Source organism: Pseudorasbora parva, chromosome 23, assembly GCF_024679245.1.
Source record: "Pseudorasbora parva isolate DD20220531a chromosome 23, ASM2467924v1, whole genome shotgun sequence".
Classification (NCBI taxonomy): domain Eukaryota; kingdom Metazoa; phylum Chordata; class Actinopteri; order Cypriniformes; family Gobionidae; genus Pseudorasbora; species Pseudorasbora parva.
In genome coordinates, this window is record NC_090194.1 from 27,790,858 (window position 1) to 27,817,696 (window position 26,839).

General features: G+C 37.6%; 1 protein-coding gene across 1 annotated transcript; it reads left to right on the plus strand.

Moving 5' to 3' along the window:
• Nucleotides 1–442: 442 nt before the first annotated feature.
• On the plus strand, nt 443–17,572 carry acer3 (alkaline ceramidase 3). The gene is made up of 10 exons (XM_067433437.1): nt 443–651; nt 4,116–4,226; nt 4,359–4,411; nt 4,603–4,655; nt 5,085–5,166; nt 5,962–5,997; nt 6,354–6,412; nt 12,515–12,616; nt 13,120–13,224; nt 15,656–17,572. Exons 1-10 carry the CDS (start codon nt 549–551, stop codon nt 15,753–15,755), a joined length of 804 nt encoding a protein of 267 aa, XP_067289538.1. The 5' UTR covers nt 443–548; the 3' UTR covers nt 15,756–17,572.
• The last annotated feature ends 9,267 nt before the right edge of the window (nt 17,573–26,839 follow it).

Here is a 26,839-nt window from a genome sequence, read left to right on the forward strand (position 1 = left end):
AAAATATTTTAACAAAAAAATAATGAAAAATAAGTCATTAAGTTATCATAAATTATAGTTCTTAAAGAGATCAATAGTTTATGAACACAATAATACAGAAACATTTTATTTCAAGGTGTCATTGTTACATATGAATTAACAACATATAGCCTACTTACTATGCAGGATTAGAGTTTGGTTAAGGGTTAGTTGCATGTAACGATGCATATTTTACTTACTACGGTAAGTATATGAAATAGGTCTATATGTAAAAAAGCCACTGTAAAATAAAGTGTTAACCCATGACAATAATCAAAGTATAATGTACATTAACTATTGATCTTTTTATGCTAATATAGGCCTATTATTTGTATGTGTGTGTGTACAATGTGGATTGTCCTTTCAGAGCAACGATTATTTTGTTGTATAGAATGTCAGAAGGCTATTGTTTGGAATGCAACTGTTATAGCACGTAGGCCCTTACAGATTGGATGGAGCACTGAATCCGTTACTGTACAAGCCAACTCCTCCCCTCCGCCCGTCCGACCTATCTGAATCTCTCTCTCATCATGGCTCCGGCGGCGGACAGGCCGGGCTACTGGGGAACACCGACCTCAACTCTCGACTGGTGCGAGGAGAATTATGTGGTCTCGTATTACATCGCAGAATTCTGTAAGTACGTTTGAACGATCAGCTTGTGCTCGGGACACACGGTTCATGGTCGTGTAGGGTGGTAAACACGGATGTTAAAACGGGACAGAGGAGTATGACGAATCCTACTATGAGAAGGGTTGGTGCTTAATATTCATGAGGCAATCATCCGCTATTGGACGCTTACGACGCATCGTAAGCACAGCCTAATTAATATTGATAGAATAGTTATTTTTCCATTGGAAGGTTTTGAAGCAACGTCAAAATAACGTAATTAATATTAAAAAGCCAAGTTGCGAAACAACGTCAGCGTAACCTACTTCAAATTCATAAGCGTTTGCCATAGTAGGATTCGTAACTAGCAGCGAAGAGGCCAGCGACCCTCTGTACGCGGTGAACTCGTATCATAAAGCACAATAACACATAGGAAAAACAAAACATAACCGTAAAGAAGATTATTTAAACGCAGTGTGTGGCGACATTTGGGGAAGAGCACGCCGTCGAAAAGCTATTCTCATTGAAATCAAAAGAGTATGAACTGAACAACATTCTTTATTTCTGTTTTCTTATGCTAAACGTTATTTAATTATAAACTAAATACTGTCTTAAAATCGGAGCAATAACTTGTGTCAGAGCTGCTGGAGATCAGTCAGTTGAACGTACAGTTAGTTATAAAGGATATATCAGCGTAACCACATACATTTTACTGTAAATATGTAAGTTATGCGAGAGCCAATGCGAACATTATTAATACGCGAAGATTACTTTAATGCAATTCAATGGGATGTTTTGCTCACTGATGGAATAAAAATCAAAATACCATTTTAAGTACCATTTATTAGGCTACTTTCAGTATTTTTTGTAAGAATAATAATATACTTTGCATATTTCCAACCAGTACGTTAACCTCAAGCTAACAAACCATTACTTTGACCATGGTTGTAGAGATTTAACTGGAGAAGTTCTAAAGGTTTATGTGATTGATTTATTGTGGACTTTTGTTTAACTGCTGATTATATACCAGATATGAAAGTATGGAAGGACACATTGTACATAGCCTATATCTCTGTTGTTTGCTCAAGTACTGTACATTTAAGGCTTGATTAGATGCTCAAAGGGCACAGAGTGACAGTTAACACATTCACACACTAATTCTAGCTTGAATCCCCACTGCAATTCCAAATGGGTTTTTAGGATACCGGTTTTTGGTCAGTCTGGTTATTTGAGCTGTATTGTACAACATAAATTACGCACAGTCATATCTTAAATATAAGTTTTAAAACACTGCTAGAACCAGCAGGTGCCATTGGGATCAGATGGTATTTAGATTCCAGTGGAAACCTGTTGCCTTGTGAAGGAATGTGCCATGTTCGGTATGATGAGATATCAAAACAATAAAACAATAGGCCTGCATACACCATGTTAGCTCTTTCTAACATAGGTTTAGTTTTCTCTCACTCAGCAAAGAGGCACAATAGCAGTCTGCCAGCTGCTGGTGGTGCAAGAGGCCAGTTTGGATGAAGTTCATTCAACTATATGTAGTTGTTACAGTCTTTTCTTCCCTATCAGGGCTTGTCTTGACGCTTGATTTTTTTTCCACAAGGAGCACCAGAGCAGAGCTCCTAATTTAAACAATTTAAGTGGTGGAAATTATGGGCACATCATGATAACAAAACACATTTACATTTACACCCAACACAAGTGTAGTGTGCAAACTTAAAACAACTCAACACGTCAGTTTAAATAGATGTGTGTGTGTGTGTGTGTGTGTGTGTGTGCGCGCGTGCGCGTGTGGGTGTGTGTGTTTTGGGTTTTAGAGATGTTTAGATAACTATAAAAGAGTTCACGTTCCCTTGAACATACTTAGCTATTTAAACCTATATACCGTAATTACTTCAGTTTATTTTTGTTTTTTTCAAATTGAAGCATTTAAGCTGACATAAATAGCTGATATCACTTTAAATACTTCAATTAATTATTATATTATATTATTTTATTATATTATATTATATTATATTATATTATATTATATTATATTATATTATATTATATTATATTATAGGCTCGCTGTTATAATTATATTATATTGTAAGCCTAATAAAGAATTGATCTTACAAGGGGATTCTTAAGGGATCCTTGCCATTAAAAAGTAAAAAACAACAACGACAAAAAACATAGAAAATACTGGAAATTCATAAGCAATAAACAAACATTAAGGTTTGATGGTTTAATGCTGCCTGTCGCCAATAAAAAACAATCTCAGTGTAACTGCTTATTTTTTTCATATATTATATTATTATAAATCATTTAACTGTTTAGGGGGGTGATTTTTAATAGTTTTTCTTGGTAAAGAAGATTTGTACAATTAACAGCATTGTAAAAAATTATTTGATTTAATTTTGCTTCTGAATTAACTGCTTTTAAAAATATATATATTTAAAGGGTTATTTCACCCAAGAAATAAATTGATGTCATTAATGACTCACCCTAATGTCGTTCCACACCCGTAAGACCTCGGTTCAACTTCGAAACACATATATGGAAGTGTATGTACACAACACTGTCCATGTCATGAAAGGGAATAAAAACATCATCAAAGTAGCCACACCATATGTGACATCAGTTAGTTAATTTGAATCTCTTGAAGCATCGAAAATACATTTTGGTCCAAAAAATCCCAAAAAAAAATTTCAGCTTTGTCTTCACTTGCCTGTTTGTTTTCAATCTTCAAATAAAGATTCGAATGGTTATGAATGGGCGTATTTATTAATGATTTGGATCACGTGTCAAACTGCCAAACTGCTGAAATCACGTGACATTGGCGTCACATTTATTTGAGGATTGAAAACAAATCAGGGAATCAACCTCAATTATGTGATGTATTGACCCAGGAATGTGAATTTTAGCAGGCAACTTTGCCAAAATAACACATTTTACCCCCCAAACGCCATTTTTTTCCAGAGACCCCCCCCAAGAAGCTATTGTTTTGGGCTAGTAGTTGGCAGGTTTTATTGTAAACTTGGCAACCCTGTCTGCACGCATGCTGGAATAAACAATCTGCTGTTGTAAAAAAAAAAAAAAAAATTAAGGATACACAGTTACTTACCAACATGATGATCATTTCAGAGAGAAATAGTGAAGGTGACAAACAAGCTCTCCGTTTAAGATTTGAACAAATTCAATCCAAGTGCCTTTGATGACATGGATGATTACGTTACTGTTTATTATCTGTCCGTCGCCCTCTAAAGCCCGCCCTGACAATTTAAATGGTCTGAACAGTTTTTGTTCGGGCATAATTACTACTCTATGAATCAAGTCCAGACCGAACTGCCCAAGCTCAAATGTTGTGGGTGGGGCTGAGTTCGGCTGGCATCCAGGCTAGCAATATTCATTTAAAAATATATATTTTCAATTGGATTTTATGGTGACTTTAATATTTATTTACATTCATTAACATGAAAACATTGTTTATTTGCTTTCTCCAGGGAATACTGTCAGTAACCTGATAATGATCCTACCTCCCATTTATGGAGCCATTCAGACGTGTAAAGATGGCTTGGAAATACGCTATGTGTGGTCTTTTTTAGGACTCGCTGGTACGAACAGATGCATCATGCACATTATTTTATATACACACAAGTCAGTTTTTCAAAAGGAGTGACCTTTCCCACAGATATGGATTTCCTAACTGTTCTGTTTTTATGTTGTCGCTCTTTTTTCCGTTACAGCCGTAGGTATTGGTTCATGGAGCTTTCACATGACACTACAGTATGAAATGCAGGTAAGCTTGACTTCTCCTCAGCCTTTCAAAGTGTCCATCTTGTTCCCAAGCACATGAAAAACGTATTTCACTTTCATTCGCGTAGCCACAAATCCTCTTCTCTAACAGTACATGCCCAAAGAAATAGCAATGATTCACAAGTGACACACAAATGCTGTCAGTCTCTGGATTATATTGTCTTTTGTTTTTAGTTACTGGATGAGCTGCCGATGATCTACAGCTGCTGCGTGTTTGTCTACTGTCTGTAAGTTGACCTTTCTTACACCTGTGTGCAAAGTCACACAGTCTGCTTTCACCTTTGACCTCTGAATGGATCAGACATTGAATCTGACAAACAGAAAATGTTTTTATCATTAAGATTTTGGATTTGAAAGAAGTCAAAATGTAAAACAAAAATATAACAAAAAAATGTATTTTCAGGACTCTGATATTTTACTCCTTCACCGCTGGTACACCCTAACAAACAGCATTTATTTGAAGTAGAAAACTTTTGTGACATTATAAATATCACTTTGAAGTGTCCTTGCTGAATAAAAGTATTGATTTCTATAAAAGAAACAAATGACTGACCCCAAACTTTTGGACAGTAGTGTATTTTATGTAGGTCATTTATTGTGCTTGCATTTTCTCTGACTTTTTTCTGAGTGGTCTGAATATGTATCTTACGTTACAGATATGAGTGCTTCAAGCAAAAGCGTGCTGTTAACTATTTCTCAATTACACTTTTGCTGACCTTCAGTATTATTGTTAGTGTGGTAAGTTTTTCTTTGCTCTTATGCATTTTCTAAAAATATATACAGAAGAGCTCAAAAATAAAAAAAACTATTTTACTATTTTTTATTTTTTTATTTTTTACAAACAAGTACAAACTTTTTATTTTAAATAGCATGATGGTAACATTTTACTTAAAGAGTTAGTTATTTAGAGAAAACTAAATATAAAATAGTTTTTTTTATTATTATTAAAAAGTGGTTTACTGAACAAATATCATCTGTCCTTAAATTTATTAAATTATAACTAAAAAAATATATATTCTCTGCTAATGCTGTAAAGTGTAAACTATGTAACATTATACATTACTATAATATAACAACAGAGAATTAGCTTAAATTCAGTTGCTATTTATTTTTAGATAAAATAATCAACTCTCAAATAACACATTGTATGCATTATAATATTTGCAGATCCTTTGTCACATCTGAATTTACTTTTATGTTATGTTTTTTAGGCATTATACTTAACGTGTAAAAATCATGTATAATGTATTAAAACTGTTTATATTCATGAGACCATATAATGCACAATAAGGTGCATTGCAAGGCATAATTAATGCATTAAAGATAATTGTAAAAAAAAAAAACAAGAAGAAAAGTATTACATAAGTTAATAACATCATTTGAAATAATAATAATAAAAAAAATTAATTAAAAAACTATACAACATTGTTTATTTCCTTGTTTTAAATGAATACAATCAGAAATTTTCAACTAAAAAACCTCATATATATTTATTTATATTTTTAATTATTCTTTCTCATTTGTCTTTTGCAGATTTACCTGATATGGAAAGAGCCTGTCTTTCATCAGGTGAGGCCTGACTCTCATGTTAAGAACCTCTTTAGTTTGGTTTATCCTACTTGACCATGTCATGTTTCTTTAAGAGCATGGCAATGTTTTGTCAAAAAAAACTGGCTCTTCTGCAGTCTGTGTTTGTTGTCCTTTTTTATTGTTTAAGGGCATGACAGTTAGGTGTGGCTCTATTCATGCTCAGGGTATTGAATGGTACATAAGCTTCTGTAAACACACACTGCTGTGATGTCTTTTATTTAAAACTGCCAGCACAACACATTCATGTGAAAAGAAATTACCATTTAAACAACCAAATTGTTTACATATAAGATGGTGATGTTACAGGTTAACAGCAGTTTTATCATTTCCCCCAGGTCATGTATGCTGTACTAGTGGCTTTCTTGGTGATTCGCTCAGTTTTCATAGTCACATGGTGAGTGAATTAATCTGTATTGGCCCACCAATTTTACTTCCATAAAATGATGTATTTGTTAATGAAACAGGATATTTATCAAGAAAGGGGAGGGACTGAAAGAGGAAGGTACACTCAGATTAATTATGAATGGGAGAAAGCACAAAGCCCAATATTGCGAATAAGTCAAGCCAGCTAAAAAATGCTAGACACTCTGCTAAAACGCCTAGTTCTTATGGAAGCCCATTTCCGCCATTAAATAAAAAAAAATTAAAGAGTAATTGTGACTTTTTATTTCAGAATTCTGTCTTTTTTTCTTACAATTGTGAGTTATAAAGTCACAATTCTGACATTTTTTCTCACAATTGCAAGTTAAAGGGCCCTATTTTAACGATCTGAAACGGAAGTGTCAAAGCCCGAAGCGCAAGTAACTTTGTGGGCGGGTCTCGGCGCTGTTGCTATTTTCCCGGCGGGATAAATGGCTCTTGCGCCCGGCGCAAATCTAAAATGGGTTGGTCTGAAGTAGCTTCATTATTCATAGGTGTGGTTTGGGCGTAACGTGAATAAACCAATCAGAGCGGCATCCAACATTCCCTTTAAAAGCAGGTGCGCAAGTTTCATTATGGATTGCTATTATTATGGCGTATTTACCAGGCGCACGCCAGGAGCGGTTCACAGCCGACGTGACTGATGTTCTTGTAAGAGCAGCCCTTACGAAACAAAAATATACTGCAGTATATTGGAAAATTTCATGCAATACATTAGGCAATATATTCACATATATGGGAATTAATATTTATATATTGAAAGCGGCAATCATTTGTATATTTTGCAATATATTACATGAATATATAATATATTTTATAATACCATCAATATATTATTTCATATATTTACAATATAAATAAATATATTTCAATTAATATATTGGTAAATACATTTTCCTTTCGTAAGGGAGTGAAAGACAGAGAAGTTGTGTTGTATGGGGATGGGAGAAACCCACCCAAAATAGCGTCGGTTAAACAGTTTTTTCAGTTTTTCAGTCGATTTTTTTTTTTTTTTCTGGTTCTTGACGTACAAACCAATTTGTCAGATGTCCTTATATACATTTATGTCTTGCCACTATTGGGCAAACAGGTCTGATCCTTAATTACTACAATTAGCCTGAATAATTTGTAAGCTAGTTTTATTCCTATTTTTTCACATCTTCGTGGCACACCACAATGTGTTAATATTTTTTTTTAGTGTAACAATTTATGATTTGCAAAAATAACTGTTGCATCTGTGTAGATTACATGAGCAAAGTGTATGCGCGTTGTACACGCTATACATTATGGTCAAGCATGCGCCCTTAAAATAGCCTAATGAACAACGCGCAACGCGCCACTGACTTTAGACCAGGTTTTTTCTGGTCAGAGGCGCAACTGTTTAATGGAACAGCAAAATAGCACCAGGGATTGTTTGCGCCGGAACACGCCTCCTTTTTTGCGCTGAACCGCTCAGGGAGCGCAAGTTCATTCACTAGTTTAGCGACGTGCTTCTGTGGAGGGAAAAGCGCGCTTTGCGCGGGTGCAAAATAGGAATGACACATGCGTCGGTGTACAAAGTCAATTGCGCTGGGTGCAAGATAGGGCACTTAAAGTCATAATTCAGAGATATAAACTCGCAGTTGCATGATATAAAGTCACAACAGTCAGAATTGTGACTTTATATCACACAATTGCGAGTTTATATCTCTGAATTCCGACTTTATAACTTGCAATTGTGAGATAAAAGTCGCAATTACTCTTTTGATTTTTTTTACTTCATGGCGGAAACGTGCTTCTATAAGTTCTGGGCACTTGAGAGCGTTTTGCAAATGCAGTTTTTTTTCAGTTGAGACTCTTTGCTTGCTATACTATAGAATATCCACACAAGCGTTACTAGTATCTCATTTCACAGATTGTTTGTTTCTGTGTTGTTTCTATATAAAATATTTTGAAAAGTATTTGTTCTGGCTCTTGTTTTAAATAATTTTGTTCTGTTATTATACTTTCGTGGTTGTCATGTGTTGACGTTGTACAAGCAGAATGTGGCGGTTGGTCGGTGTTGTATTTGTCTAATCTTTCCTCCAGTGTTATTGGACAGCTTGGCAAAAAGTGACAGTGATTGGTGCTGCTTTTACTGAAAGTTGAACATTCTTCAACTCTCAGCGACTGCTCTGAGAGTCTCGTTACGCTCATGTCGTTCTAAAAACGCGGCACTCCCATTGGAAAACAGTTGTAAAAATATGCTAGCCACGTAAAAAAAAAATGCTTTGGCGGATACACCTAAGCCCCGCCTTCTAAATTAAAGAGCCAATCATTGATTAGTAAAGTCATTGCGTCACTGCAGCTACCATTAGAAGCTGCGTTTGCTATGGAAACAATCAGTGTTCTGAGATGTGTGTCTATGATTGTGCATTAGCATTGTTCAGGCTGAAAATGCTGTTTATTTGTCATGATTCAAGCCTTGAGACAATTGTTGTCAGATTTCATTGGTGATTTCAAATATAAAATTGAATTGCGAGCTTGGTGAACAGTTTTGGAGAATTTGATGTTTCCCCATTCAGTTTTTTGCAGAATCATGGGTAATGTTAGCCTAGAAATCTAGACGCACCCTAGAGGCAGCAAATTTAATTTGCCCGCAAGTGTCGTCTAGGCACTCTCAATACCATTCTGAGCTGTGTTCCTCAAAATCTGGATGGCCCAATCACATCATGTATAGAGTCGGCGGGCGGGGCCATAATGACGACGGCCGAGTTGCATTTGCGTGCTTCTAGTTAACACAGAAACTGGCGAACGGCGGCGGTCTTTCGAATCAGCTCTGACCGCGACTCTGGAAGACTTGGAGTTAAGCTTTTCTCTGAGAAAAGAACAAAGAGCGGGAAGATGTGTTCGTAGTTTAGCCGACCGGATACGGCGAATGTTTAATCAGTCAGCAAGCTCTGTTTCACCTTCGTTGCTCCGGTTGGTGTAGCGCTATCCTATCGCGTGCAGAGGGAGTTTGAAAGACAACCGTTTATCCCGCCCCTCGGATTGAGCCCCGTCTATGGTGAGTTTCCAGACCAAACATCTTGATGTGGGTCTGGCTTGTCAGGCTAGGGTAATGTAGTTTTTCACCAGGAATTCACCAAAGGCACCAAATTCAAAAATAATTTCACATTTCCACTACATAAACGACCCAGTTAAATACACATTCATCTTCCCAGTGTGGAAGTAACCCTTTAAGAAGGTGTGACTGTGTATTAAAGTTGCCCTAGAATGAGTTGAAACAATATGTTAAATTGTTCTCTGATATCTACATTGAGGGTAATTGGCTTATTTAAGGGCAAAAATTGTCCAGATACAGTTTTACAGGTCCATTTACAACCCCAGAAATTGTCCCTTGGATGTAATGCTCTTTTTTGCCTTATTTGGAAGATTATATTATTGTTGAGCTCTGCTCTGATTGGCTTATTTCAGCAGCTCACAGCAGTTCAGTAAAGCGGCTCGTGAGTCCTGACCCTCCTGACAGAACACAGACTGACTGAATGACACTTTAAGCAGAACATCTCAAATGGAGATTGCTAAAATGCAGCCTACTTGTTAATTGGTGTTTTCAGATCATTTGCGCGCGAGAGAGAGCTTGCATGCATATGGTTGCCGAATTGTACATGTTTAGGTAAAACACAGGATAGTATACGTGTTCTTTTCACAGAAAAGCTCTGATTAAGGGAAATTAAATAATTGAAATCTGGCAACCACACGAATGCTGAAATGACATCAATTGGATAGACCTACAACCAATCAGAGCAACGAAGCGACGCATTGTCAAATGCCAACATAGCTCAACTGCACTGTGTCGACAAGTCCATGTTTTTTCCGCGGGTTGTTTTCTATGTTCGTGGGTTGAAGCATCTATTATGTGATATATAGACCCATGAGTGTGATTTTTAAGAGGCAATCTTGCCAAAATAACACACATTTTACCCCCCAAACGCCATTTTTTTCCCCGGAGAACCCCCGGAGAAGCTGTTGTTTAGGGCTAGTAGTTGGCGGGTTTTGTTGTAAAAACATGGCAACCCTGTCTGCACGTGCGCTGGAATCAAGCTGGAATACACAATCTTTGCCGGTGTTGTAAAAAAATCAAATAATTTAATGATACACAGAGTACTTACCCAACATGATCATCATTTCTGAGAGAAATTGTGAAGGTGAATATACTAACATATACTAGGGCATATACTAACAAGCTCTCCGTTTAGGATTTGAACAAATATAATCCAAGCCCCTTTGATGACGTGCATGATTACGTTACTGTTGATCATCTGTCCGTCATCATCTAAAGCCTGCCCTGAATTCATTGGTCCGAACAGTTTCTGTTCGGGGATAATTACTCCTCTATGGAGTGAGGCCAGACCGAACTGCCCGACGTAAATATTTGGTGGGCGGGGCTAAGTTCGGCTGGCATCCAGGCTAGCATGTTTATATAACGTTAGTCACAATGTAGGCTACGCAGTGACTGTGATGTACTCTGAAATACAAGCATGCAAAAACAAACTTCAGTTCTCAAATATATATATATATATATATATATATATATATATATATATATATATATATATATATATATATTTGTACAAAATGAATAGCCTTGTCAAATGACAATCGTTTTAACTTAAGGTGGAAAAGGTGACTCTTGCTAGAAGGATCGAGTGAACGATCTGTAAGCAAAGTATCTACGGTTGTATTTTGTAATACAAAATTATATTTACCTTTGTCATTAGACAACCTATTTAGTTTTGTATGGTACTTGGAGTTTCCTGTTGTTACTGCACTAGCATCTTGCGTTATCTAGACAATGCTGTCTCTCTAAGAAACTTTCAATTTAATCAGAAATTGTTTAAACAGTCAATAAGTGGATAACATCGGTATACTGCTTGCAGGAATACAGTTGTAATTGCCACTTTCTTCAGTTTAAGACGCTGAGTGAAGCTTGCTTGAAATGGGCCGAACAAACGAACAATCTTGAATTAAATTGTTGTGGTATACGATTATAATAAACATCAACCATGACTGTTGACATTTTTTATCTGTGGGAAGGGTAGAAAAGTCCTCACGTCTCCTGCACAGCCTGGAACATGACGTGTGTCCATGAGAGCTGCTGTTTTTGCCATCCTTGTGTGAAGCTTGTTTACCTGCATTCCCGATGATTAGTTTAGATTAGATTGACGGAACTCCGTCAGTTCCGCCTGACAATGCACATGTTCAGACAGATGCAAATGTTGCAGGCATACATATTTAAGGTCCCGTTCTTCGCGATTCCATCTTTCAAACTTTAGTTAGTGTGAAATGCTGCTGTTAGAGCATAAATAATACCTGTAAAATGATAAAGCTCAAAGTTCAATGCCAAGCGAGATATTTTATTTAACAGAAGTTCCCTTTCAAAGCCTACAGCGAACGGCCGGTTTGGACTCTCTGCACTTCCTGCAGGAATGACGTCACTAAAACCGTTTGTTGACGAACCCTCCGCCCACAAGAACACGCAAAATAGGGGGCGTGGTCTTGTTTCTCTTCCACGTGGAGAAGAGCGCGCATTCAGCGCTTGCATCTTCCCGTTATGGTAAGAGGCGGGACCTTTCCGGGCGAAGTGTGCTAAGCTGCTGTCCAATCACAACACGGGAAGCACTGGCCCAATCAGAACTCGTTACGTATTTCTGAAGGGGGAACTTCATAGAACAAGGAAATCACCGTTTTTAGGACAGAGGAAACAGTGCTGTACAGATAAGTAAATTGTGTGAAAAATACAGTGGGTTTTTTTACACGCGAAACATGAACTCATGTTATATTGCACACTGTAAACATAATCAAAGCTTCGAAAACACGCGAAGAACGGGACCTTAAATGATCCCCAAAGTCACGGTTGGGTTTATGTTGAGAAGCACTTATTTTTCATTCATGATATTTACATATGAAGGAGGAGGCAATGATGTTTGAGACTCACAGTATGTGATGTCAATGTACTAAACTTTTATTATTTCACTATGGCAAGGTTAATTCAATTATTCATTCTCGGGCACCTTTAATAAAGTAAATACTTTAACATCATGTCTTTGCTTTGCAGGGTCTATCCTTGGCTCAGAGCCCTCGGCTTTACTTCATTAACCGTCTTCCTGCTGGGATTCGTATTATGGAATATTGATAATATCATGTGTGACTCTCTAAGGTAGTTCTACAGTTACATTGAATTTACATTTAGCAGTATATTCATTTATTTAAATTTTTAGGAATATATTGAAATATTTGATATATTTTATAAAGATGTTATAGATTTAAAAAATAAGAATCAGTTTGACTGACTGAAATAGCATATAATCTTTTAATATTTTGTTTACAAAAAATTATTAGTTTTAAAGAAAAAGCTAAATTAAATATTCAAATATTTAATATTTTCAAATAAATATTTTGTATATTTAAAAATCGAATAATTAATGTTTTTTTGTATAAAATTCATATGTATAGTTTTGACATTTTAGTCAGTTTTACTCTATTAAAAATATTTAAATTTACCCAAAAAGTGCAAAATTGATCTTAACATTCAAATATTGTATTTATATAGATAAGAATATTTTTTAGATCTACTATGTTCCTTGTGATTAACTTTGTTGTTGGCCAAGAAAAATGACTAAAAAACTAAAGAAGTCATTATTTTGTCATGTTATCTTTCAGAGCCACACGGCAGCGACTGCCTCCTGTGTTTGGAGCGGTTACTCAGCTTCACGCCTGGTGGCACATCCTAACAGGCCTGGGGTCATATTTACACATACTCCTCAGGTACGTATCTGCAGTGTTGGGAGTAACACAATACAAAGTAATGCGTTGCTGTAATTCCACTATTTTTAGCAGTAACACGCATGTAACTAAATCTTTTTTTAAACAAGTAACGCAATTACAATTACTGAAATTTAAATGAGTTTGTCAGTCGTGTTACTCTCTTTTGTGAAAAATTAAGCTCAAATCTAGGCCCTACCTCTGCCTTTATTTTCTATCCTCCCTATTACACATTGTTGCAGTCATTAAAATAGTTCAGTTTTGCTTTTAATGTCCAAGTAGTTATATTTCGTTTCATTTCTTTATTAAGTTAATTTCGAAAAATGTTTGGAGCTTTTTTGTTTGTTTGTTGAATTAAAGTTTTTATTTTTAAAAGTGGCCAGCGGCCGACAGTGAGTTAACCCAAAGCTTTAGCCTCTCAAATCAACACTTGATTTGTCCTGCCTATAATAAAATCCATAGATATATTAAACACTTGTTAGCACTTGTTTAACAGCATCACAATGGTAGTTTAAACGTTTGGTAATACTTTACAATAAGGTTCATTAGTTAACATTAGTTAACTACATAGTAAACATGAACTAATAATGAACTTTACTTATAAAGCATTTATTTATATTTGTTAATGTTCATTTCAACATTTACTAATACTTTATTAAAATCTTGTGAACATTAGTTAATGCACCGTGAACTAGCATGACTAAACCATGAACAGCTGTGTTTTTATTAACTATCATTAACAAAAATTTATAAATTCGGTAAAATTTATTTCTTATGGTTAGTTAATATATTTACTAATGTTAACTAATGAAACCTCATTGTAAAGTGTTTACCAAATGTTTAGTATCACCATCACCACAGTAAAAAGGCATTTTTGATACGTTACAAAAGGCTACACAATCTAAAAAAAAACAAAAAAAAAACATGCAGGTTGTCTTACCTTACACCCTTCCGCAAAATGAATATAAATCCGATCTTAAATTCCCGCGCTATATGCACGGAAGCAATCGATATGAGCTGCATTTATTCATCAGCTAATTTCTAGATTAAAGGCCTCAATAGGAGAAAGATTATTCAATAGGAGTAAGATTATTTAGTGTCATTAGTTTTTATGAAGATTATTGTGTTTTTGAGCATCTAAGACTTATTTTCAGTTTCACTTCTGGCAGTTTGCATGTTGACTTGCTTTACTCATTTGCGGCTACGTGTGTTGCTGTAGCACCGTCATATCTGACTACAACATATAAAGCCTATAACACCCTCTCACACATTTATTTTTTAACAATTTGCCAGGAGTAAAATTTACATACGTGGTTTTTCCTGTTAACTGTCACCCTCCTTTTTGAAAATATACATGAAAATTCACTACCCAAACTTAAAAAATGCTTGGAATATAGACATAAGTTTGGTCTCATTTTAAAGAAGACAGTCAGCAGAGTATTGTCCAAGTGAAATCACTTCAAAATGTTTAAATTTACTGTAAATCGAATATACTGTACTAGATATTTAATATAAAATATATATGTTACAAAATAATTTGTACTCTAATATTACTATCAAATCAAAGTCATATGTCTTATCAATTTGTGTTCCAAATTTGAAGTTGATATCACAAAAATTGAAGTTCCCATGAGATTTTGTTTAGGCGCTGTACCACAAATAGCCACCGGGTGTCATTGAAATTCCATAGATTTTTTTTAATGCAATTTCCTATGTCAAATGTATATATTTTTGTGCAAATATCACAAAACAGTTTGCAGATATAGAACCATGAGACTTAGACCTTTCAGACGATATGTGTTTTGTCAAGATTAGAAAAGGTTTTCATTATTAAGTAGTTAAATAAATATGAAACATGACGACGCCACTTGGGAAGGAGCCCGCTAGAATAATTTAGAGCACCGTTTCCATGGTAACGCAAGGTCCGATTTCAAAACGGTTTTCACAGGATGAATCTTGAGTTCGAAAGCTTTCGAATGATATATAGTTTGACATTAGATTAGGATAAATATAGGATATAATTGTTTTAAACATGCAGTGGCAAATGGGCCAACCGATGGGCCAGCGACAGTTAAGTGACCAAGTGTGAAAAGGCCATTACTGTTTGGTTACAAAAGTAACCAACCGTTGTTGATTATAAAAAATATGATGTGTATTGTGTTTGACCGTTCAGTATTTTTCATACAGTATTTACACTGAATAAGCAGACATAAAAGTAACTTAAAAGTTACTTTCCCTAGTAACTAATTACTTTTGATATACAGTAAATGGCAAAGTAATTCAATTACTTTTAAAATAAGTAACTAGTAATTGTAAATAATTGCACATTTTCCATAACTTGCCTAACACTGCATATATGTGGAAAATTAAATAATTTGAATTGATAATGTACATAAAATATTGGTACAATTAATTTAATTTTTTTTTGCCATAGCCTCCAGATTCGGTCAACCTACCTCAAGCACAGACCAAAAGTGAAGTTCTTATGCGGCGTTTGGCCGATTCTACACATTGAATCTCAGAAGGCGAGTTGAAAGGGACCTGAGAAGAGGAAGATGGACCAATCACAGACCTCAGACAGAAAGAGGTCCAGCCAATGAGCTTCAACAGCAGCAGGAAGTGACCAGCGGCTGTCGGTTTGGTTCCCCTGTTCCCCTTCCGGCTCTGTTTGCCAAGTGCATTACTGAGAAAGCTGCCAAACGAAGGAAAGATTTTGTCTTTATTATAGGTTAGATGAGAGTTTTGTAGTGGTCTTGTGATTTTGCACATTGTAACATGTACATAAGTTGTCCTATAAATCGGAGGGTCTAATTAGCAAGAAAGAAGCGGCCAAAACTATGATTTTGTTCTGGTTAGTATTTCTTTCTGCCTTCATGAGGGAAAATAATATAAATTTGATGGATCATATCTAGTCAGTTTGACATACTCATATTTTGTACTTACTTGAACTTAACATAACTAGCTTGAGATTTTGCAAAATACTCTTTACTTCTCTCTACACTTTTAGAGATTTTGAAGGTCAAATTAAACAGTTATGAAGGTGGTAATACGTAAGATCTTCATCCTTAATCACCAATAAAGCATCTAGGGATGAGATACATGCACATTTTACTGTAATATGGTAATTTTACAGTTTCAGAGATACATTAGCATGTTACATAATTGTCTCCATGTTACACATATTACATATTAACATTTGTAATTAACGTAAGACATATTAACAATAGTCATAAGCTGCTCTGCCAAAAAAAACCAAAACAATTCCATTCCTTTTTGAATGAATCGTTTCAGTCATTAATTTAGTGACTCACTTGTCATGTTTTGTTGCTGAATGAATCAGCATTTTTGAACGAACTGGTTGAATGAGTGACTCAAAGCACAGATGATTCAAGGTGGTATCTGAATTAACGAAAAACGAATGAAAAATAAATAGTTAAACCTTATTTAGTTTGCCCTTCAAACATTTCAAGCCCCTCATGTGACCGATATGCAATTGAATTGAATTAATTTATTATAATTTTTGTTAAAATTGTTAATATGAGATTTTTGTTGAAGGAATTGTCATGTATGCTTAATAACATTGCGCTGAGATACTTTAATGCTTTAATTGCTGTTACTCACTCGGGAGTAAATTCATTAAAATCTTGCTGTCATTAGTAAATGAATGTCTCATAAACTAGATTATATTCTCATCTCTTATACTTACTACTTGAACGGCCACTAGCCGTGCTTGCTGTCAAAAAAGAAACAGTGAAGGGTGGTTACAAATGAAGTTATATATTAATATTGATTCATCATTTGTTTAATGTATTGTGCCAAGTCAATGGTTCAATAACAACACAATCATCTGTGAAGCATAGTTGATTCATTTTTTTTTAAATATAATTCAGTGAGATGCACAGTATTTCAGATAAAGCTCTGGTGTTGGTTTGGAGCCGTGTTTGTACCGTTTTTACCACTGAGAATGCCTTATTAACCTGTGGTTTATTCCTTGTTGCCTTGATGTTCATTATATCAAATAATTATTAATTACATATTCCATATGATTTAAACAAAAAATAAAGAGGTCGACATTTTCGCGGACAGTACAAATGAACAAGCAGCAATTACTGCCACTCTCAGTTTAGTACTTAAATCCACTGATGCAGTTGTTTAGATATTAGTCATCTACATTTTTGGACCTCAAATCTTGCTTATGACTGATATGGTGGTTATAATATGGAATATTGTGGTTAACCTTCTCAGCCTTGTCCTGTAAAGCCTGTGTAATAATGATTTATGTATGTTGTGTGTTTTGTGATTAATTTTTTTTTTTTTTTTTTGCTTCATTAAAATCTATGTTGCCAAAACATTCGATGTTTTATCTTATTTAAATTCATTTGTGCAGCCTGTACGTCTTTATAATTATGGAACATGTCTGTAATGATAATGTAATAATACATTTAGTAACGATTCCATTGTATGCAAATACAAACAATGGTTGTATTGACTGCAGTCTAAAACTTAAGTATTTGTGTATAGCCACACAGCTTTAGAAAACAAACATTTGAAATATATATTTCCCTAGTAACGTTTTATGCTACTATTAGCCTATATCAATATTTTCTCAATAATAATAATAATAATAATAAAAATAGGCAGATTAATTAGGTGTCACATTGTTTGCAGGCAGGAAGGCAAAGACAGGTAAATACAATTCTCAAATGAAGTTTAATGAAAAAGGACATGCAGGTGAGTCATACAGGTAGGTAGCAACACACTATATATCAACGGTACATAACGGAGATCGGACAAAGATTGAATGAACAGGGAAGAACGTGAATAACGAACAGAAACAAAATAACAGAACTGACAAGGGTAACCATGGTGACAGATTAGTGGCGGGAAATTGGAACAAAGGACCATGCTACACGGAAACAGGATTTCAACACAAACAGATAAGCATGTGACATTACTACCCTCCCCGGAAGGCGCGGACTCGCACTGTAAAAGCGCAGCTTGTCGTGTCCATGAGGGAGAAAAAGAAGAGGTGATTTTATGGCTCTTTGTTTCAAACGTGATTCAGTTGATCTGGTCTCATTTATACTCTAATAATGCAACAAACACATGTTGTCTCTAACTAGGATGTGACATACGTGAAAGTGTAAGTCGCAAAGTGAACATTAATCTGATAGGAGACATGACATATATGAGGTAACATAAAATAGAAGTTGTTCATAAGACTTGCATAAACGAAATAACATACAAGCGACATTTTTCAAGACAGTTATACGTGTACATACAATGTCCTGGGGTGCATGTTCATTTACAGATGGTTTGTCTATAACTTGAGGCAAAAGCGTGTTTTACAAGATTTGTGTCGTTAACTCTGGACTTTTTCTGTGACCAAATTCTTTTGGGTCGTAAAACGTCTTATCAGTTGGTTTCCAGGGTAACTGAGGATCTTTCACTGTTGTGTTGGGGGAGGGTCTGTTACTAAGCACAAAGCATTTAAAACATATTTATACTATGGGGCCACTGAACGCTTGAATCTGATTGGCTGATGAACGTTCTGTGTGCAATTATTAAGACAGAGAACATAGTTCCAGGTTGCTCTCTTGACCGCATTACAGTTCCATATCACTTTGCATATTTAACTGAAATTACAGGACTTGAAAAAAGCCACATAAAGCAACTTAAAGGCTACACATGAGTTTTTTTTTTCACTAGCGAGGTAATAACAGCGCTGTTTAGAGACGAACAGAGATAGCCTAACTCACACAATCTCTAATACTGAATGGCTAGCATGTTTAGAAACTAGCCTCAGAATATCAGAATAATACAATAATATGAATATCCATTCACAGCACATGCAGTGCAAATAGAGTGATTGTACTGAAATGTTGAATGGCTAGTATGTTAGAAACTAGCCTCTGATCAGAATAATAAACTTATCACAATTCATAAGCAAATATAGAATGAATTAAGTGTATAGAATAATCACCACAGTTCACAGCACCACTTGGGTGATGAATTGAATGGTGAATTAATAAGATTAATTTGGATACCTGTACCAGGTCTCTAAGGTGAGATAGATAAAGAGAACGAGCTGGAAGTTTATCTCGCCTTTTAAAGCACATGACGTTCGCCTTCTGGGGTCATGGGCATGAGTTTGTTAACATAAGGTCTCGAGAGAAGATGGAACAAAGTTTATCATCCTATACCGTAGAGATGGTCCGAGTGAGTTCAAAACAGATAATCTTTAATCCTCAATCCCGACATATACCCTTAATATATTCTATAAAATGTTTTTTTTTAGCTGCTGTCACGTTAATAATACAGGTCCTTCTCAAAAAAATGTGAAAAAGTGATGCATTTTATAACCACACTGAGAGTAAAAAAAGACAATTTCTCACATCTCAGACACGTTAATGTTGTGATTAGTAATTAATTAGTAATTTTTCCTTGTTACCTATTAGTTATTACTGATGCCAGTCTCATTCAGTAACTATTAATTACCTAATAAGGAACTATCTTAGTCCTGAATTCAATATTACTTACTGATTAGTTTAGCTTGTTTCTATATTAGTTAATAGTAGTAGCTTAAGTGTTAATGTAGAGCTACTTATTAGTCCTGCATTACTTCCTGCATAGTTATCTAATAATAATGGACCATTATTCTAAAGTGTTACCGGATTTTCTTTAAGCACCAATCTTTATGAGTTTTATTTGAGTTTATAGTTCTAAATCCTCGCCCAATGCACAATGCGCTTTATGCAATATTAGCCGTTAGAGTGTGCACTGCACGGGTTTGCACTTTTTTGTATTCTAACCAGAAAAAGCAGACCATCTGGGTATCTTTTGGAAAAGGCCTACTTATTTCAACATATTACAATTCGAGACACACTTAATCTAATTTCGAATAGGCGCGTACTATTTAGGACGGATAGCATGTGAATTGGGATGCAGCACAAGTGTTGGTACTCCAGTGGACCTGACGAAAGGTTGGGGTGTGGAGAAAGGTCTTTATCATTGGTTGCGAAAGTTATCTGCCAGTCAGGGTGTGTGGTGGTGTTAGGGGTTTGTTTCTGTTGTAGCAATTCATCTTTTGACAAGCCTCCTTTTGGCAGGTCCATTATTACGCTGACCTGCAGATATCCCTCTCTCCACACTACTGACACGCACACATGAAGCTGTCTTTGAGTCATATCAGACAGAGATGTCACTGAGTCATTTCCTGGCCTGAAAAATAAGCATGTTTGAACCTCTGGAGTCTCAGCTAAAGCAGGGGAATTATACACGACGTCAGAGATTTCAGGTGAATGCTTGTCTTCAGTTGATTACATGGCTTCTGAGTGTATCAAAATAGGAAACCCCTTGACATCATCCGGATTGTTCTTCAGGCGTCTTAAGTAAAACAGGACACAAAATATACACAAATATGCGGTAACGCTTTATATTACGGCCCGGAAAGTACTGCATAAAAAGTAAAATTTTTTAGAGCATAACTTTCTGTGATTATAGTGTAACTATAAAGTAACTACGTGTAGGTATAAGGGAACAGTATGTAATATTGGGTGAATAAAGGGGTAACTATCTAGCCTGACAAGCCAGACCCACATCAAGATGTTTGGTCTGGAAACTCACCATTGACAGGGCTCAATCCGAGGGGCGGGATAAACGGTTGTCTTTTAAACTCCCTCTGCACGCGATAGGATAGCGCTACCACCAACCAGAGCAACGAAGGTGAAACAGAGCGTGTTGATAGATTAAACATTCGCCGTATCCGGTCGGCAAAACTCCGAACACATCTTCCATTTTTAAGAATGACTTCAGTGCCGCTCTTTGTTCTTTTCTCAGAGAAAAGCTTAACTCCAAGTCTTCCAGAGTCGCCGTCAAAGCTGATTCGAAAGACCGCCGTTCGCCAGTTTCTGTGTTTATTAGAAGCACGCAAACGAAACTCGGCTGTCGTCATTATGGCCCCGCCCACCGACTCTATACACGATGTGATTGGCCTGGCAAGAGTTGGCCGATTACAGCTCAGAAGGGTATTGAGAGTTGCTAGACGACACCCTCGGGCAGATTAGATTTGTTGCCGCTAAGGCGCGTCTAGATTTCTAAGCTAGTAACTATCAGGAAAATTAACACATTATTTATACTGTATTTTTTAATTAAGGGGAAATTATCAGTGTATTTTCAAGGTAAGTCTGAATCTGCGGGTTGTAAATTAAAGTGGCTCTTGTTCCCCTCTTGTTTCATGTAGTTACAGGGTAAGTACAATAAAAATACAATACAACCTGATATACTGACAGATATTACTCGGAAACCTTTATTTATAAATGATTTAAAAAAAAAAACTATCATATTGTTCCCTTATACCTACAAGTACTTACTTTATGGTTAAACTATAATTACCGAAATTTATGCTGTAAATTCGCTTTAATTATGTAGTACTTTTCTGGCCGTAATCCAAAGGGTTACCCAAATATGCATTTGTTTTAGATTTACATGTACATACACATACACGCACACACCTTACACAATAAATCTTTACCTCTCAGACCCTACCTGTATTTATTTTAGAATGAAGAATGATCCCTAAGGGGAAAAAACATGTTGTAAGCAAAAAATAATTCCCTGACTACATCCTGAACCAACAGACTGTCAGCGCAGAGCTTTATGTGTCACTAGCACTACTGATTAAACTGATTACATAATTAGCAGATGTAGAGGTGGTGGTGCCAGATTCTGTGGGCTAAGGAAGTGATGACCACCTCCTTAATAGATCAGCAGTTTTCAATAATTTTGCTGAGATTAGACACTCGTTGAAGGTTAGGAGGGGATGTTTTCATTTATTCTCCAGAATCCCTGAATCATAAGAAGCACTGCTTATAAACAGCTGTTACTCACGTCTTATTTTAGAGCAGATAGTAAATGATTGTTAGTCAAATTATTTAATAAACAAGTCTGCAATGGTGATGTGTGGAATTTTGTGGTTTATGAGAGTTACTGTTGTTCTACATGTACAGTAGATGCCATCTAGGCTTGACTATGACTCTGTCTAGTGCACAACCAGGTTTTCATGACGTGTTAAGTAGACAATTTAGTGAGATATCATGTGAGTCATCGGAATAACTAATTTCCTATTTGAAAATCAGATATGCCAAAGGCAACAGTGTCAAGCCTCGCCTGTATTAGGGATGGTTCTCACAGAACATAAGTGGAACAAACAATATGGCAAGCCAAAAGGGTCAGGATTTCACTATAGATGTGTTTACATACAAAACGCCACTTTTGATGGCATTTAAGATGGTTTTAGCGACAAATTCTGACTCGGTAAGGCTTGTGGCAAGTCAAGTGTTTTCACAAACAGTAAAACACAATTTATCTACTGGGTTATTCTGACCCTTTTGGCTTGCTAAAGAAAAAAAAAATGGAAAAGTATCACATTGGAATTGAAAAACTTGTTATATGAACCAGCACTACTAAAACACACAAATATCATTCAAAAATACACTTCACTTATGATGAAAGTCTTTGAGTCAAATTTAATTATTAACTCTTTTTGATTTAAAGTCAAAATTATATATTCTGTTTATATATATATATTTTAAGTAACGTGGGGGAGAGGATGCTGGCGTTGTCTGTTCGCCGCTTCTTCTCCCACAAATCATGTTAACTGTACAGTTAGATTTAGATTTTGTTTTGTCTTGTGGCTGTGACTAGTCAAATGGTCAGGGCTGCAGTTGGGACTGTTGCTGATTGCTGGCGGCCGCTTTCCACCATTTCTCTGCTGTTTTTGTTTGGATTGTTGCGGTTGCTTCTGGTTTGAACTTGAAGGACGTTTCGTGTTGCTTACTGCAGCTGCTTGCTGGTGGTCTCCCTCGGGCTTGGGCTGCGTGGTGGCTGAGGTTGCCGGTTGATTGGCACCGGCCCGGCGTCATCGGTATCCGGCATGATGTTGGGATGTTCCGCGTCTCTGCTGCACCGTTGTTCCGTCTTGCGTTGCGGCCGTGGAGCGGCTTGGACTTGTGTGTCCACAGAAGTGCCCTGAGAACTTGGTTTGCCTCCTGCATAGTGCTGCGGCGATCCCCTCCATCTGGTTTTCAGCTGTCATGCCTCGACGATGTCATCAGGACACTGCCGAATTGTGAATCTGTAGCAACAGAGCCTCTAGCGCTGGGAGAAATGTAAAACATGGAGTGGGTTCCAGTGTACTGTGGAGCTTACAGAGACTTCCACCATCAGCTATTTTTTTCTGTTCAGAAAAGCTTTTAACTGTTATGTGTTGGTTGATTGTTTGTATTATTCTAAAAAAATTTACTTCCATTGTTGCATTTTGAGATTCTTCGGAATGAAAAGTGTTTTAAATAAAATCTATTATTAATATTATATATATATATATATATATATATATATATATATATATATATATATATATATATATATATATATATATATATAGAGAGAGAGAGAGAGAGAGAGAGAGAGAGAGAGAGAGAGAGAGAGAGAGAGAGAGATTATCTAAGTAAACCTTGTCTTATCCTCCAAACTTTGGCCTTTAGATTAACTCAAGAACAGTGTGTAGCAGGAGCTTCAAAGAGAGTTTCCATGGCTAAGCAACTGCATACAAGCCTTACATCACCAAGTGCAATGCAAAGCATTGGTGTAAACTAAGCATGCTAGGCTCTAGAGCAGAAATTACACTTTTCTGTCTGGCAATCTGATGTACGAGTTTATGTTTGACGGTTACCAGAAGAACAGTACTTGCCTGACTGCACTGTGCCAAGTGTAAAGTTTGGTGGAGGGGGGTTATGGTGTGGGGTTGTTTTTCAATGGTTGAGCTTGGTTGATCAGGGGTCCAGTGAAATGAACTCTCAATGCTTCAGCATTCCAAGACATTTTGGACAATTTCATGCTCTCAACTTTGTGAGAACAGTTTAGAGATGGTCCCTTCCTGTTCCAACATGACTGTGCACCAGTGCACAAAGCAATATTTTCTACCCGAAAATATAGCTTTAATAACTAATATATTTCAACATTCAATTGTATCAAATTATTTGACAGTGAAAAAGTATACTTATTTTTTTTTATTATTTTTTTTAGGTGTGACCATGGATGATTGGGAACGGGAAGGGGATTGATTTTGCCGGCGGGAAGATGCCTGGGACTCTTCGAGATGACACACTCCCTGCACCCTCTCACGTACCGTCTGACCTCTGCTGCCATGTTGGGCCACCAGAAGCGATCCCGTAGCAGTGAGAAGGTTTCATTGGCCCCTGGGTGGCCAGTGCCCAATGAAGTGTGAGCGGATTGGATCAGTGGGGTGCGCCATGTCCGTGGGATGTACTGCAGTCCTGGTGGGCAACCCGGTGGGGCGTTGGTGGAGACATTGGAGGAGGGTAGGGTTTCCTCAGACCAGGTGATGGGACTCATGAAAATCTTGTCAGGCAGGATTGGCCTGGACCTCTCGGGTTGTTCTTCGGAGGTGTGGAGGCGAGAGACAGCATCTGCCTTTACATTCTTGGATCCAGGATGGTAGGAAATCGAGAAGTTGAACCTTGTGAAGAAGAGCACCCAACAGGCTTGGGGCGGATTGAGACGTTTGGCATCCCTCAGGTACTTGAGGTTCTTGTGGTCTGTTAGAAGCAGGAATGGATGCTTCAGGTCTTTGAAGGCCTTCGTGGCTGCGGGGTTCCAGGACAGAGACTTGGGCTTACTGCACAGGAGTTGGGTTAGTGGACAGGAGATGATACTGTAGTTGTGGATGAATCTTTGGTAGAAATTAGCGAAACCTAGGAATCGCAGGAGTTCTTTGATGGCTGAGGGGGTTGGCCAGGTCTTGATGGCTTCCACCTTCCCCTCGTCCATCCGGATGCCACTGCTTTGGATGTTGTATCCAAGGAACTGCACTGAGGGCTTGTGGAAGGAACACTTCTCGGCTTTGAGATAGAGCTGGTACCCCCTCAGGCGTTGCAGGACCTCTGCAACATGATGTTGATGTTTGGACAGGCTCTGGGAGTAAATCAGGATGTCATTGATGTAGACCAATACAGACTTGTGGAGGAACTCCTGGAGCACCTCATGAATGAATCCTGGAATACAGTTGGCCATGCCATAGAGCATCACCAGATATTCGTAGTGGCCGGTTGGCGTCACAAAGGCAGTCTTCCACTCGTCCCCCTCACGGATCTGGATGAGGTTATACGTGCTGCATAGGTCCAACTTGGCAAAGACAGTGGCACCAAGGAGATGTTCCAGCATGGTCGGGATGAGGGGAAAGGGATGACGGAATTTCACGGTGACCTTGTTTAACGGCCGGTAGTCAATGCAGGGCCACAAGCCTCCATCCTTAGTGGCCACGAAGAAGAAGCTGGATGCAGCAGGGGACGTGGATGGTCGAATGTAGCCCTGGTCGAGTGCCTCCTGGATGTATTCCTCCATGGCCTTCTCTTCCGGTAGAAACAAGGGATAGATCTTCTCCTTGGGCACTGGCTCACCAGATCACCAGAAGCAGATAGATGGCACAGTCCCATGGCCAATGAGGAGGCAGTTTGGAAGCGCGGTGAGGGCAGAACACATCACTAAAGGGCGCGTAGCATGGTGGAATCTCCACCGAACACTGTTCGATGGGAATCTCAATGGAAGTGGCACATACGGGAATCTTCCTGGAACGAGACATGGAGGGGACAGGAAGAGCAGAAAAGCAGCTGGTTAAGCAGCTATCACCCCACTTTAGGATCTCACAAGTTTTCCAGTAGATGACGAAGTTTTGCTTCTCCAGCCATTGGCAACCTAGAATCACGTCAGCGGTGGATTCCTCCAGAACCAGTAGATGTATTTGCTCAACATGAAGTATGCCCACTTGTAGTTGAATGGGACCGGCAATGGAGCGAACCTGCCTTCGACTTAACGGTCTGCCCGTTATGGATTCGACCTGGTAGACGGACGGAGTGTGAGTCGTCTTGAGCTTGAGCTGACGGCAGAGCACACCTGAGATGAAGTTCCCAGCGGAACCGGAGTCGAGGAGGGCAGAGACTAGCAAGGAGATATCGGCAGTAATGAGGTTCACAACAGTGGTTAGCGGGTGACTCTTGTAGTTGGATGGACGAGGAGGACGTGTGGGACACTTGGCGATGTAGTCATCCGGAGCGCCACAATACAAACAGAGGCCTTGACCGAGCCATCTCTGCCGTTCTGCTGTGTGATTGGGGTGATGATGGGCTGCAGGTGTGCGTGATTATGATGGTCGTGCAGGTGTGCGTGTGCAGGTGGGGCGGCAGTGGCTCAGTGGTTCATGTAGGTTGGCTACAAACCGGAAGGTTAGTGGTTTGATCCCTGGTTACACCTGACTAAGTGTCAAGGTGTCCATGAGCAAGACACCTAACCCCAGCTGCTCCCGACGAGCTGGATGGTGCCTTAAATGGCTTACATCGCCATCAGTGTATGAATGGGTGAATGTGAGGCGATATGTAAAGCGCTTTGGATGGCCATAGGTCTATTAAAAAGCTGTTAGTATTCAGGTGAGAGCGTGCGCTGTGAATCAGTGACAGTGGGAGCGTGGCGTGTCTGTGACACAGAGATGAGACTCCCAGGTTTATTGCATGTTACTCCCAAAACCCATTACATAGAGGGTTAA